At 42.3% G+C, this 15,857-nt stretch overlaps 1 protein-coding gene across 3 annotated transcripts in view; it reads right to left on the bottom strand.

Moving 5' to 3' along the window:
- Nucleotides 1-15,621, bottom strand: part of ATP2C1 (ATPase secretory pathway Ca2+ transporting 1) — a 152,160-nt gene extending 136,539 nt beyond the window's left edge. For all 3 annotated transcript variants that reach the window (XM_008519857.2, XM_070576026.1, XM_008519859.2), the window contains exons 1-2: nucleotides 15,503-15,621; nucleotides 10,423-11,330 (exon numbers count right to left, since the gene is read on the bottom strand). In XM_008519857.2, the coding sequence (XP_008518079.1) occupies nucleotides 10,423-10,530 (108 nt within the window). In that variant the 5' untranslated portion in view covers nucleotides 10,531-11,330; nucleotides 15,503-15,621. The remainder of the gene's footprint in view (nucleotides 1-10,422; nucleotides 11,331-15,502) is intronic.
- Between the last annotated feature and the right edge of the window lie 236 nt (nucleotides 15,622-15,857).

Genomic DNA, 15,857 nt, shown 5'->3' with positions numbered 1-15,857 from the left:
ATGAGGCAGTTAATCAGGCTGTGGAGTCAAGCTGACGGGCCAACCTGGAGCTGAACTCTTACTGCCATCACTTATGAGTGATGGACCAAGGTATCTCACTTTTTTTCTTCTTTTTTTTCTTCTTCTTCTCCCCAAAGCCCCCCAGTACATAGTTGTATATTCTAGTTGTGAGTACCTCTGGTTGTGCTAAGTGGGATGCTGCCTCAACATGGCTTGATGAGAGGTGCCATGTCTGCACCCAGGATCCGAACCAGCAAAACCCCAGACCACTGAGGGGGAGCCCATGAACTTAACCACTCGGCTGTGGGGCCAGCCCCAGTATCTCACTTCTTTAAACCTCAGTTCTCTCATCCATAATGTGGGGATAATACCTCCAATTTCGTAAGGTTATTATGAAGATTAAATGACAACATATGTAAAGGACCTTGACAAGAACCTGGCACATATATGACATTTAATAAAAATTTTAAATTCCTTCTTTTTTTGTGAGAGAGATTGGCCCTGAGCTAACATCTGTTGCCAATCTTCTTCTTCTTTCTTGAGGAAGATTGTCGCTCAGCTAACATCTGTGCCAATCTTCCTCTATTTTATGTGGGATGCTGCCACAGCATGGCTTGATGAGCAGTGCTAGGTCTGTGCCCAGGATCTGAAACTGTGAACCCTGGGCCACTGAAGTGGAGCGCATGAACTTAACCACTACACCACCAGGCCAGCCCCTAAAATTCTTTATTCTTAAGTACATAATCAAGTTGTATTTCTTGAGATAGCTTTATTAATACGCTGCCTTTAGGATGAGCAGGAAAGAAATAATTCCAGCATTTTTCCTGCTCTCTTCACAGCAAATTATGAGCAGTACAACATATGTGGAAAGTTCATTTCTTTTTCTAAGACATAGAACTGTCTGTACAAGTTGAGGAAATATGTCATCTTCCATTCTGAGCAAAAGTTAGCAAATAAAATGTTGCAGACAAACTGTCTAAGAAGCAAAATAGGATAGCAAATTTAGGAATCTGCACAAAAAGCTACACTGTAGTTCACAAAAAAGGGTTTACATTTTGGTTAACGTGCTTATTTCAAAGACAAAGATTTTGGTGTTCATCCATTTACTGACTTCTGTGCTTCAAAGATTTCTGAGCACAGTAGATTAGGAAAGTTTAGAAGCAGCCAACAGGATTAGAAATAGCTCAAAAGTCAACTTGGTCCAGGTGTCTCCAAGGCACGTCTAACACTTCACAGCTGTGATAACATGGACAAGAAGGATGGAACACCTTCAGAAGGGACCACAATAAGCAGCAAGTTATCAGCATCAAATGCAGGAAAAGAAGAATTGAAGGTAAAAGACAGTTGATATTAAGGAAAAAAAAAAACAGTGGTTAAAATGCCACAAGATAACCTGAAAAATGAATTCTAATGATGCACCTGTGCCCTCTCTCTGTTCCTAAGGTATCTGAATTGTCCATCTTTCTACTGCTTACTGGGCTAGAATCTTGGGGCTGGAAGGGGCCTGGTAAGTCATTCCATCTTCTTTCATGATGTAGAAACCATCACTACAAATCCTCTGAGCAGGGGTAACATACCCCGCCCTCTGCAAAAGGCGGTCCATTCCTCTACCTCTGACTTTTAGAAAGTCCATCCTTATTATTGTATCACGACCTCTCCCTATAATTTTGCCCATTAGTTATGGTTGTTTCCTCTGGAACCTCCCAAATGCACATCCAGTTTTCTTCTACGAATTAGCCCTATGGGTCTTGTAAAACACACAAACAAATACACATGCAGAAACAATCACATCTTAAGATTCATCCTCACAGAGCCTAACATCCAGGATTCTTCCAAGCACTTCTGTCTCAGGATAGCATTCATTACCTGCCTCATACGACCTCCCGCCCCTCACGAACCAATTCCACAAACTTGTATTCAGTTTCTTCCATCCAATAGGCATGTTGCTAGTCATCCAAGACGTACTGGGAATCAAATAGCCCCACAAATAGATGCAAAAGTGCTACTGGGATAAGTACAGCAAAGGAGAGTTACAAGGTGCCTTCAAAGTATATAATGGGAGATAGGACCAAGGTGGGAAAGTCAGAAAAGCCTGCCCTAAGGAACTAATATTGAATTAAGATTTGAAGGAAGAGTAGATATTAACTAAGGGAGTATAGTGAAGGAACAATTGGAATGAAGGCCCTGGACAAGAAGTGGCAGGGAAACAGGGAGAAGTGGAAGAAGGGTCCTTTAGCTGGGTGCAGAGAGCAAAGGGAGGCAAGGTAAGCAAGCAGCAGGGGAGAGAATCAGAATCAGACCACAGAAGGCCCTTCGTGTTGGGGAACTTTGTCTTTATCCTAAAAGCAAGTGGAAGGCAAGAAAGATCGTAAGCATGGGGCCAGGGGATTTCATGGTCAGGTTTGTGTCTCTAGAAGACCTCTCTGGCTGTAGTGTGAAGATTTGATTAGACAGGACAGCAGCGGATAGAGGGAGACCAATGAAAAGACTATTATGGTGCCTCAGGCAAGAAGTGATGATGGCCTCTTGGGCTAGGCTAGTGAGAGAGAGAAGAAGACCGATTGATTGAGGGGATATTTAGTGATAGAACTGAAAGGATTAATGATAGATTAGATATTGACTGAGGGAACAGAAAGTACCAAAGATGACTCCTAGGTCTCTGCCTGAATGACAGGCTGGTTGCTGGTGGTACTGTTTTCTTAGATAGAGAAGACAGGTTTGGGGGAGGGGAAGAACATGAGAGTGGGTGCCTATGACTAGAAAGCCGTTAATCTTCATGCAAGCTATTGAAGCTGGGTACCTGAGGGTTACTGTAAATATTCAGTAAGAACATGGTTACCTTTCAGCCTGTTCCTAGCACAGACGTAGATGAAAAGAAGTTAATCTTGTCAATTTGCTGTCTTCTTGTTTAACCTGAGGACTCAAGGGTCACAAGGATTTATGAGCTTGTTTTGTAGAAGGAAAAGAATGCCTTCAAGGAAGTTACCATCACCAGATAACCAGCCCCCAGCTGCCTTGCCACCCAGAAGTCAGAATGCCCCCAGGCTTATCTGGAGAGAAAGAAACACAGATTACCCCTTGTTTCTCCAAAACTCCTCCTGCCAAGCCCCTTAGCTCTATAAAACCCCCTGCTTTCTTCTCTTGGGAAAGTGGATTCGAATGAACCTCTTCTCCCACCTTCTTGTTTTGGCCAATTCAAATAAACGTTTCTTCCTCTTCAAGCAGTGATGTCTCCATGATTGGCTTACTGCATATTGGGCACATGAATGAATTTGAGATTAAGAGGTTTTTTATCACTCTCAATTACAATTCTCAGGCATCTTACAGATTATGTAGTGCCACAGACTGATTGTTTGTGTCCCCCCCAAAATTCATATGTTGAAATCCTAACTCCTAATGTGATAGTATTAGGAGGAGGGGCCTTTGGGAGGTGATTAGGTCATGAGGACAAAGCCCTCATGAATGGGATTAGTGCCCTTATAAAGATGCCCAAGAAAGCTCTCTCACCCCTTCTACCAAAAAAAAAGATGGCCATCTAGGAAGCAGTGTCTCACCAGACACTGAATCTGCCAGCACCTTTATCTTGGACTTCCAGGCCCTAGAACTGGGAGAAATAAATTTCTGTTGTTTATAAGCCACTTGGTCTATGATATTTTGTTATAGCAGCCCAAATGAACTAAGGCATGGTGAAAACTATTGGAGGCTACTTTTGGGTAAATAAATAGCTCTTTTTAATTTTTTTAATTTCTCCCTTCAGATAGAGGAGACTGTTGTAATTACTATGATAAAATATTTCAACTTTTAATGTCATATTTAACAGTCAGAAATATTAAGGTTCAGTTTCATATTATGACAGCAATTTAACTGTCAATGTTACCTATATATAATCACACAAATCCCCCCGCAGGAGTGGGGAAGAATCTCTGCCCTGTATCTTAAATTCCACAGGGATAGTCTTTTCCTCCTGCTTCTGAAAGATTAAAGCTTTTTCTCTACCCAATCACAAGGATATGGGGCAAACGCCTTTAGTTTCCCCTGAGATGTCATCTGAATTATCAACAGCATTTCATGACTGTTTTTAGAGGCTTTTAAAAATAGATAACTTTGGTATACTCTCAAGATATAACCAACTCACCTACTTAACATTTCTTAAACCAAGCTATAGCAAAATTTCTATCATTTTACCTAGAGAGGAGAGCCTACACCAGCAAACCCCTTATGTAACATTCCAAATCTCAATATAGCTTTGGTGGGGGGGAGGCGGGATGTAGGGAGAGTCCTTAATTTTTATACTGTTATTCAGAGCAGGTATAAGAGCCAAAATGAAGAACTGAGTTTCTAAGGTTCAAGTTAAATTCAAATATTTATTTAACAACCCAACTTTGATGTTAGCATTCATTAAGAAACAAAGCAAGAAATAAAAATCCAGTGACACTGTTTGTACTAGAAAGCTTTTCTTAAGCCATTGAAGAGAAACTTTATTTTATTTTTTTAAGATTTCATTTTTCCTTTTTTTCTCCCCAAAGCCCCCCGGTACATAGTTGTGTATTTTTTTTAGTTGTGGGTCCTTCTAGTTGTGGCATGTGGGACACCACCTCAGTGTGGCCTGACGAGTCATGCCATGTCCACCATGCCCAGGAGCTGAACCAGCGAAACCCTGGGCCACCAAACCGGAGTGCACAAACTCAACCCCTCGGCCACAGGGGCAGCTCTGAAGAGAAACTTAAGAATAGCCTCCAAAACAAAATTTGCTTCTAATCCTTAATTAAAATATAGCTACTGTATGTGCCCCCCGATCCCCAAAGACCATTCTCCTCATTTTAACAAATTAATCCAAGCAGGTCTTGAGCTAGATAGACCCTCAATGGCTGCAGTGTGTGGTTTTTGCCTCATGTTATAAGTACTTGAGTACAGCTCTTTCTACTCATTGAGACTATAAGCATCACAGAAGGGCTATACTCTACCTAATTCATTTTCACGTCCTCATCACCTATAAAAATGCTCTACACACAATACATATGAAAAAACCTGCTTAATAATCAAAGGTATTATGGAATTCCACAGAAGAAGATGACAAAGCAGAGTTCTATTAGCTCTACATTCAGTCCTGTCCAGATCAACATTTGTGCCCATATTTATATAAGGACAACAATGGCAACATGATTGCATTTTCAGGTAACAAGAATATAGAAAAATAGTAAAAAATTCATGTGGATTAATTTCGTTGGAAGACGACATTATACCAATTCAAGGGTCTAATTCCAAAAACGTATATACCTATTGTACATGCCCCAAAGCCCACTCTCCTCATTTTAAGCAGATTCACTATTAAATAGGCAAGACACGTCAAGTCAGCACTTAGGTGGTATTTCTTGTTCAGAAAGAAGTCTTTCTATTCAAGAGACAAAGGCAGCATTGGCATAGATCATCCCAAATTCTTGTCTACTAAGTGAGCCATCCTGTATTTTCTGATCCCTGGTCTGTGGGACACACAGAAGAAGAGATTCAAGTGGATGAGGCTACTGCAGGGCAGTATAAGTTGAAGGACAAGAGCTCAAAATACCAGGCTCCTCTGTCTCAGTCTTTCATCAGGGGGGTTTATCTATTATTGATAAGTTGACCTTCAGGCATCACCTACCCCCTGGACTCAGCCTGTAGAGTCCTTTTCTCTTTGCTTGGTAGTCATATTGCCCTTTTCTACATCTCTGCTAAGACTCCCAATACACACTGGAAAAAGCACTGAAGTGGGAGTCAAGCAGGCCAAATTCTAATCCCAGCACTGATCCAAATGAGCTGTGTGACCTCGGGCAAATCTCTTAACATCTGGCACTAGTTCCACATCTGTAAAATAAATTACACAGTTTCTCCTTGATCTCAACAGCCTCGCTTACTAAAGGTAATAACTCTATTTTCACCATCTCTTGCCCTCATCTGCACAATAGCATCTCAGCCCCTGAACACCCCAACCTCCGCATTCACTCATTCAGTTATATAAATTTATCACCTACTATATGCTTTATTTATGTTTGGCACTTGGGCTAAACTAGCAAATGAAAGCAATCATCTTCTCTGAATTGGGGTGAAATAAGATTTACACTTAAAAGGAAGATACTGACTGCTAAGGGGAACTTGGATTGTAGGGTAACAAGAATGAACATGGGGATACAATTCAAATGCTATTGCAATGGTCCAAGCAAGGGAGGATGATGTAGCAGGGTGTGTAGGAAAAGATGGAGGATTCAGTAACTATTTTAGAGGTATAATTGAACAGGTTTGTTATGAGATTGCAAAGGGAGGTGAGGGAGAGAAAGGGAGGTGCCAAAGTGACTCCCAAGTCTGTGGTTTGAGCTTTTGTGTTGATTGATGGACCTGCAGAGGAGCAGATTTGGGGATAGAGCTTGTGAGTTCTCTTTGGACCTATTCAGTCTGCAACATCACCGAGACATTCAGATGGAGATGTCAAATAGGCAGTTGGATATACAAAGCTAAGGTGCACTGGGGTTAAATATTTGGGAGTTGTCGGCAACTAGGTGGTGTTTGAAGCCATGGGAATGGAGGACCTCACCAAGGGAGTGAGGGTAGACTGTCTCAAATGAAATCACAAACTGTCTTCTCTTATCATTTGGCCTAGCATCCATGAATAATGTCTCCATCGGTGGTGTTGACCCCTCAGAGCAGCATTCCCTGGAGGTTCATAGGGCACTCAGTTCTCTGTAACACTCATTGAGCTGAAGCCAGGCTATAGTCTGCCCAGAAGTGGAATAAATTCTCCCTTCCCCACTCAGTGTCCCGCTTGGTCACCCAAGCCACAGAGCAGGCTGTTGGGACTGCAGTACTCAAGAGAATATTGCCTACAAGTCCTGTTCATTTCCTACAAGTTCAGACAACATCTCAGCTAGACTCTGGCTGTTCCCACCAAACCAAAAGGAAATACCTGCAATTATATATCCTTATGTGTGTGTTTAGTACACTTGCCCAAACTCATCTGAGAATCCATTTAGGCTCAAGCTAGGTTCCTCCTACGCACCACTACCACCACTACAACACCATTTGAATAATACTGCTTGGAAATATTTCATCATCAAATTTGCCCAACCTTCTGCACCTTCATCTAATTAATCACCTTAATCTTCTAAGTTAGGGACTTGGCTTTGTGAAATGTCTGCAATACCAGAGTCTAGGAATGCAAAGGATGAGCTATTTGTTCTCAGTTTGATAAACAACCTGTCCATCCATTGATTGGCACATCGCAACAGGAACAACAACAAAAACTACCAAACCAACCAACCCTCAGATCAAACCTTCGTGTCTGTATGACACCAAGAGCAAGGAGGAAGAACACTGAGAAGGTTTAAACAAGAAGACATCTGTGGACAAGGCAAGTGTAGCAATGACCATGACTGGGACATAGGGGGACCCTCCAGGCGCAGTCAAGAGATGGGTGGAAGTAAGAAAGGAAGTGTGCTCCACAGGCAATCTGCCTGTGGTATGGGTCACTCCTACACCAGCCTGTGCCAGGCTCAAAGGTGGGCGTGAGGGAACAAAGAACAAGGACCACCCAGCATCATGTGTGTATAGGTGCACATATGTAGACATGTAAGCAAATGGTTTACTACACATGATATAGTAAGGGCCCCTACTAGAAGCAGACATAATATCTTGGAAAAGGAGGGGCTGTACTTCACTCTTCCCTGCAGAACCGGTGAAAGTTTTTTCACTGAGCCCATTTAACCTGAATTTTGAAGGACGTATAGGCAATCTCCAGATGGGCTAGTTGTAAGTAAAGGACAGAACTCTAGGCTAGAGGGAGGAGTGTATTTGAATACCCGGAGGTGGAGAAGTAGGTGGTGTGTCTGGGGGACTATTCTGAAAATGTGTGAACACAACACTAGTAGTACCCAATGATGCTAGATGGAGTGGGAGAAGACTTTAGGTGACATGCAGACACTGCATTAAATAACAATGAATTACTTGGAATTGCAAAAGTTGTCTATCGTTTAATTTCCTTCTATCCCTGCCCAGGAGAATTTCTCAATTGGCTACTAGGATGCTAATATCTTAAACTAATCTTCTTTCTTACAAAACAGAGCAAGTTTCAGGCTCAGAGGTTTCACAGGTAACAGTATCTAGCTAGAATTTGACATTATTTTGCTTTTATTACATTTATGCTTCCCTTTTATTTATGGCAAATGACAGTGGTTTTCCATTTAGAGCAGTAATATAAAATTTCTTGCTAAACAAACTTATGTTTAAAAAGTGAGTGATTTAAATGCAAATATAGAAAAATACTAAGGAGTTAGTCATACAGGTAGTAAACACTTATGGCAAGAATTATGACAGTGGTATGTGACTATCTGAAGTGTTGGACTTACTCTCTAAGAGAAAGATTAGCCATTTGCTGTGTTGCTATCACTAGGCTGTTCAGAGACTAGACATGGTAAAATGGATCAAGTTTAAAGCCATGCAGACAGGAGTTCAAATCTCCCTTCAGTACATTCTAGCTGGGTGGCCTTGGATAAGACCTCTTAAGATCTCTGTCTCACTTCCTTCATCTTTATAATGAAGATCCATCTTACATGAATGTAAGGATTGGAGACAACCAATATGCAAGTCCTAAAATTATAGACATTATTAACCTCCTTTACAACTTTCCAACAAGCTTTCCAAGGTTAGCCATGATTGACTCTGACCTAATTTCTCTAATTCTGTGAGACATTACATCTGCAGAGCTGTTAATTGGTTTCAGAAAGGAATTGAATATGCTTTCTTATTTCTCCATCAATTTATGCAGAAAGTTAAGAAATCAGCACAATACTCATAGTTGTTCCCAGGTGATGCCAAATGGTTGTAAACTTGGGAGGGGACCACCCACTCAGTCCAAGTCAGAGGATCCATTTTAAATTCTAATGTTCTCATAAGTGCATTTTGTAACATCTTAAAGATAAATTTTAAAAAATAATAATAACCATACAAGCAATACAGCCACACCTCTGAAAACTTACAATACTGAGAAAAGGAAAAAAAGAATCACTTAATCCACATCCCAAGGTTCCAGCTCCTCCTTTCAGCCACCTCCCCCTCCCCATTCCTCACACCCCTCCTCCCCCACAATGAGGCCTGAAGAAGCCTCTGGATGTGGACTTGGTGAGGCAGATAATAAGTCACAGCACCACCACCTGGGCCTCTGGCTTTCCACTTCAAAAACAAGCACATACTGAGACTTGGAAACCAAGAGATTTCCTTGTAATCATGACACCTTGCCTAAGTGAGAGAGAAACTGGCCAGTCTAGCCCCCTTTGTGAGCACAGTCTGAATTTCCAGCCCTTGTAAAATCATTAAAGCACAGCACAAACGCAGTTTCCTCGAGAACAGTAGTAATGATTTTCATTTTTCCAAATTATGCATTGACTTTTGGGGAAACCTGTCATTAAAGGATATTCTGTCTGCTGACCTTTGCTTTCACTTCCTGGAAGTGTTTGATTAAGTAGGTCATCTCATTCAAATACAGGACACTGCTAATATCTCCTACCCAGTTTTGCAGTTCTAGTGACAAGCATGATGCCCAAGCAATTTACGACTCTGGGTCTTCAATGTGGCTGTACATTTGTCCTTTACCACTGCCACACGTCTTCCTAAATGAACCACCAGATTTAAATGGATCAGATATAGCTATTTCTTCCAATGACCTGGTACAATTCACAAAAGTGGATTTTAGAAATGCCTTTTTCATAATGGTAAGAATAATATAAATCTCAAAACAATAAAATGAATGCATGATTTTGAACAAGAAGTGATAAGACATTTTAACAGTTTTTTTTTTTTTAATACTCCCACATGCTAGAGTCTACTACTAGAAATCCTAACTTTTAATTGGCTAAAAAGACTGAAATTTCCAGTGCTCTATCCCTACTTGCCACCAAAAAGAACAACTAATTACTTCTGAATGATCTTCACAGTTCCCTAGTGATCTGTTTATCTTATTTACAGTCTACAAAATGTATTTTGTTTTGCAGGTCCCGGTGGTATTAATATTGCCATAAATACGCAAAGAAGTCAAGTGTATTTCTAGGGCCTGATAGTTTTCTTTGTCGAGATATTAATAGTTTTATTTGAGGCCCTGGAAAATCATCAAGGAATCCACAGTTTAGCTCTGATAGAGTAGTTTAGTCTAGCTATTCAGAAGAAAAAAAAAAAGCATGTGGTTTTATTACAGAACTTGAGCTTAATCTCAGGATCCAAATGTTCCAAGTTCAAATAAGCCCTCACCAGCCTGCTTGCTCCTCTGATTGTCAAGTCTGAACAGCCACGAGCAGGGGCCTATAAACATGTAAACCAGCAAAAACTAAATCACCAAGCGACGTAAAAGCAACACCCAAAAGCAAACATCCATTAACCTTAAAGATAATATAAACAAAATAATACCTGTTCTTCGGCTCTTTGGTTTCTCAGCATCGATAAATATTTCCTAATTACATGGAGAGGATAGTTTTTGAAATAAGAGAATCTAGACTGAGGCAACAGATTATCCATGGTGAGGAATGCAAGAAGGGCCTTGTCTGCCCCTCCCTGTCAGCAACCATATGAAATCTAGAAGCTTCACGATTCCTCAGATGCCTAAAGATTTGCTTGTAGCTCGAGCACTTTCCTGCAAACAAAGCAGAGGTTCTTGCTGCTTCCTCTTTTGAGGAGGGTTCCTGGTGAAACCAGACAGCCAAGTATGAACACTGTCTAAAAGCGTCCAGAAATGCCCAAAGGGCAGTAGGAGCCAGGAGGAATTTAGAGGCTGGTCCACAGAATGCAAATTGCTTAGTGGTAGTGATGTGACTGTCCTATTTCTAGCAACAGCGTTCTGTTGCAAGCTATGTTAATATTAGCTAGCTAGTGACTTTCCACACCCACAGACTCTCAGGAGGTTTCATCTTAATTCTTCTGACAGCTTTTCTAGCTCTTAAAGAGGACGTGACATGAGGTTTTTCCTGTTTCCCTCTAGATTTCTTATCACTGTGAGCACACACAGACAAGCCTCGGCTGAGTCCCGGCTCTAAAATGTTGATTCATTCAGTCTTGAGCAGCATTGTTTTAGAGGACTTCTGAAAAATGAACACGTTCCCTCGCTCTTCATTGTTATCAAGGAGTTCAGTGTCAGCACTGAAAATGATGGGTTTACACTGTCATGCATAATGCAACATGCCCAGTAACCAGATACTTCACATTAATTGCACAATAGCTGCAAACAGATTCTGTTCTGAGTTAAAAGGCTTCTCTCCTTGAATCCTTATCTCAAATCCACAGGCTGAATCCAGGAACATTAAATTTTCCCAGGCTTTATTCTGAGTGTAAGAGAGAAAAAAAAATGTTATACATTTGCTTTCTAACTACTATAAGAAGGATTCATGCTTAAAAAAAAAAGAACATGATAAGAGGTCTGTGGTCTTAGAGGACACAAAATCACAAAATTTGTAAGCAGTATTTTCTTAATTCTCTGTAGAAGTCACAGGCTTTCTGAACAAAGTCCTCAAGAAGGCTCTGCTATTTTATTATCTTTTTTAACTGGTAGCTGGTTCATTTGATGGAAACATTTGGTCACTTCTGTGAGGACTGCCATGTAGAGTCCAGGCCAGACATCGACCCCAAACCATGAGGCCCAGAGATTTGCTTTCAAGTGGAAAGAGAGAGCTGGTCTTTTCCCCTGCAGGTTGGGGAGAAGAGGGTAGATAGAGTGGGGGAACCCATGTTGCAGCCCGAGCCGGCCCCCTGGACTGCCCCCTTGACTCTCCTGGCTGGGCTGCCTGCCTTCAGGAATACACTTGAAAGGCCTAATGTGGGCTGTGCTGCGAGCAGCCCAGGCCATCTGTCAGGCTGGCATCAGGCCATTTGCAAGGTGATCTTCCAGTCTCACCAGAAGCCAGGCTGGCAATTCCAAGAAATCATTTACATAATGCTGCTAGGTCAGGCTCCTTGGAGGAGGAGGCCCTGCCCTCTCTCCTCTCTCCAGGTGCACTGCTACCTGCTTACAGAGGCCCTTGCGGTCCTCCTCCATATGCTGGAGACAGCCGACTCGAATGAGGGCTCGAGAGCAGCACTGGCTTGCGAGCCACCAGAATGCTAAGGGCACAGTGCTGTGCACTCCCTGCCAGCTCAGAGCCCAGAAAAACCAGGAGCTTGGAAATCCGGACACCCTGGCCAACCCGAGGCCCTGGAAAGGGGGGTGGCCCTTGGGGAATGGCAGTAGGCAGAGGTGCCATTTGTACGCATCCTCGAGGAATCCACAAGCTGCTCTTTTGCATCTGTTTTTAAAAATATCTAAACCTTCAGAGATGCCTCTTATTGTGGGCAGAACCCAGCAGCCTCCCAAACACGCACAGCACAGCTGGAGATCAAAGCATTTTCCCAGTGGACTAACACAAAGCCGACTCCATTTCAAATGGTTGTTTCATGATCACCTTTTCCTGGGTTGAGGAGAGTGATGAAAAGAGTTGGAGAGGGAGGAAAATAAACCCCCAAACCAAATATTCTGTCCCAACTAGATTGACCATAAAAAGAAAAATTGGTGAAACAAATGAAACTAAGATTCCCTTAGGAGTTTGATGTCAAATATAAATCATATCTAATACTTACTGGGCCTTTGGGCCAGTCACTGTGCTAAATTCTTGACATGTATTATCTCATGTAATCCTATGGCACCCTGTGGGGACACTGAGTCTCAGAGAGGGTAAACAACTTGCCAAGGTCACATGGCTACAAAGTAGAGAAGGGATCCTAACCATACAGGCTGACCCCAGAGTCTCGGTTTCTAATCAGTACATGGCACAGCCTCTTAACCCACATCCAGAAATGGATTCCTGAGGGCCTCTCTAGTGATTAACCTGAAGAAGAAAAGGCATGGAGTTGCCTTGTTAAAGAGAGATATAAAAAAGGACTGCCAGGCATTTACAGACTAGGATGATTAGATTAGAGACCGGTCGCATCTTCAGAAAAAACCATATGACTTCCTATCCCCAATTCTCTCTAAATAAGGCTAATACTCATCACTTGCCTCTTAAAGTTTCCTTTGTGAAATGATTCTAGTGATCTTGAAAAGAGATTGTATTCGTAGACATCGATTTTCTGCTTCCCAAACTTTGAAGTCTACAGTAATCTCGGTTTCTGCTTGACATAGGTTACAGTGGTCCATTTCTCTCAATATTTAATGCAAATATGATGTGGGATTTTCACACCCTGTTTCTCAAATCAGAGTCAGAGGCCCTTTGTGTTCACACTATGGACATTTCTGCCGTCTCAGCCTGGTGGAGCACTGTTCTGATCGCCAATGACTCAGTTGCCTTAGTGAAAGGCAGCTAACCAGACTTCTGGGGGCTACAGTGTACATCTGTAAGGACCCAAAGAGCTCAAAGTATTTGCCTCAAGCGTTAAGAGATCAGTTCTGCCCCCTGCAAAGTAGCACAATAAAGCATGGAAGCTATTACCTGTTATTTTTGCAACCCATTCCCACCTCTTGTCCTCTATTCAATAGAAAAATAACAGAAACCAGGAACCTAGGAAAGTCATAGATCAAGCTTGCAATCCCACTGTGAAAGGACATTTGTGTGTTTCTTTGATCTCTAAGAATCACCTGCTTTTTCACAAATAGCTTAAAATATGGAGAGTGCCAAGTTTTTCACTTGAAGAGGAACATAAAAAGGCAAAACTAAAGCCAGAAAAAACAGTGACAAGGGGGTGAAAAGAGAGATATTTTACAGTTTTCTCCTTTTCAAATGTTGGAGAAGATAGGATGAAAATGTTGGTTTGTGAAGCCATCTAGCACTGTGCACTGCACACAGTAGGTATTTCATTAATGCATATCAATACGTATTTATTAAAGGGAAAAGGCAAAGAGAAAAGAATGGGACCCAAGTGTTAAATTTAGGATGAGAAATAGGAAAGGAAAACAGAAAATATGTCTCCAGGATACCTTCGACTTGACAGGGTTTCCAAATTGCATCAGGACAAAAACAAAACCCCACTATCCTCTTCTCTTCCTCCTTCCAATCAGCGCTGAGAGTTTCCATCAGAAAAATGACTCCATTCTCTGGGAATTAATCCAGTCCAGATATAAAGCAAAGGGCAGGCAGTTAGGATGATGGAGAAGCAGCTAGCCCAGAAAACAGAAACCATTTTTTATCATGAATTCCACTGAGAAATCACTCTCAGCCTGCTAGGTCTGTGGATATTGGCCCAGTCTCCTGCTCCCCCAAGGACAGTTTTAAATGAAACCAGGAGAGAGGAAAGGGAGGCAGTTACCATTGTTCATCAGGACAAGTTTACGCAGCACCAACATTCCACCTTTTTTGTGATTAAAACACTTGTGCTACTTCATATGACCACATTTTCTTGGTGTCCCCATCCTGTAAGGAATAATTCTCACATCTGCATACAGTGCATTTTCACTTTCCCAAAAATCCACGTTCAGAATCCCCATACGTTGCCATTACAACCATAATTCAACAACTCTCATGTTTGTAATTGCTCTATGGGCCATACAACTTTTATGCCTTCTGCTCTCCAGTTCCAAGTACTATTGATTTCTGAAATTTAGCAATAACAAAATTTAACAATAACACTCGTCTTCCACTTAGGAGAAACCTTTTTTCGCACAGTTTAGGCCAAACTTGAACACGCATCGGAGTCCCTTGGAGGGCTTTGTTAAAGGCAGGTTGCTGACCCCACCCTCCGAGTTTCTGATCCAGCAGGTGAGCAGTGAGATGTTGCATTTCTAACAACTTCTCTGGTGTTGCTGAAGCTGCTGGTCTGGGGACCTCACTTTGTGGGCCATTGGTTTGGGCGATATCAGGTACAGCCATGACCATAGAGGGATTTCTCAGGTGGATTTGAAGGCTAGATAGCCTGTTTGCTGGAGCACGTGCATAGGGGTGGCGGGGGGCGGGCCACTTCCATCAGATCCACATTTTGAAATATTTCCCCAGGGGTACTGGTTTCCCCCAGGCCCATCTCATTTCTTGTAGCCTCTCTTACATGAGAGAGCGCCCGCGTTACCAAGTTTCAAATCGGCCTCCCACCAAGTTCTGTCTTCTCAGTGATATCTCCATTTGATATCACATTTATCTCAAACTCTCCCTCACTCAGGTCTTAAGTGGCAGCCTTGGCACCATCAGTATTCTCAGCTCAGGAAGATTAACCCTTTGTTTAAGCCCAGGGCTAGAAACCACAGTCCTCTCTTCTGCCACTAACACAGTGTTCCTTTCCAGTTGGAGAAGGAGGAATCTCAAACTTGGAACAGGGAGCCCCCCGCCCCCACAAGAATCTCCAGAATCACAGACCTCCACAGACCCCCACAGACCCGTCCCCAAGCATAATCTGCTCGTCTCTGTCTTCAATGCGACTGTGGTTCGGGATGGATCCTCCACCAACTGGGTCTCCTTTCTTCCAGGCTTGAGATTCCACTCCAGATTTAACTGCAAACTATTCCTTTAATAGAAACATGAAATGCCCCCAGCAAGCTTACCGTTTCTGATGGATTTGGGGGCAGGTCTTTGGAGCCGTGTTGCCTTCTCCTCAGGACTTGATTTCCTTCCACCTTCCCCTCAGCAGCCATGCTTTGCTCTTTCTGACAGGGCTAACACCAACCCAGAAGAGGAAGAAACAGGTACTTCCTATTAAGGAGGGGAGAACAATGGTTCCACCCTGGGGGAACTTTAAAATTGGTGGTTGTGCTAGCTATAATTCTATACGAAACATATAATATGGTTTTAACAATAAGGAAAATATATTTTTTCCTGAAGTAAAATAAGTTGCCTAACAAGGAAGATGGAAGGAGAGGGTGGGTGTGACAGGCTATTGTGTTCCCCTCTAATGCCTGG

Source organism: Equus przewalskii, chromosome 15 (genome assembly GCF_037783145.1).
Source record: "Equus przewalskii isolate Varuska chromosome 15, EquPr2, whole genome shotgun sequence".
NCBI lineage: Eukaryota > Metazoa > Chordata > Mammalia > Perissodactyla > Equidae > Equus > Equus przewalskii.
Note: the sequence above shows the minus strand (reverse complement) of the source record. Positions and strands in the feature narration are given on the sequence as shown.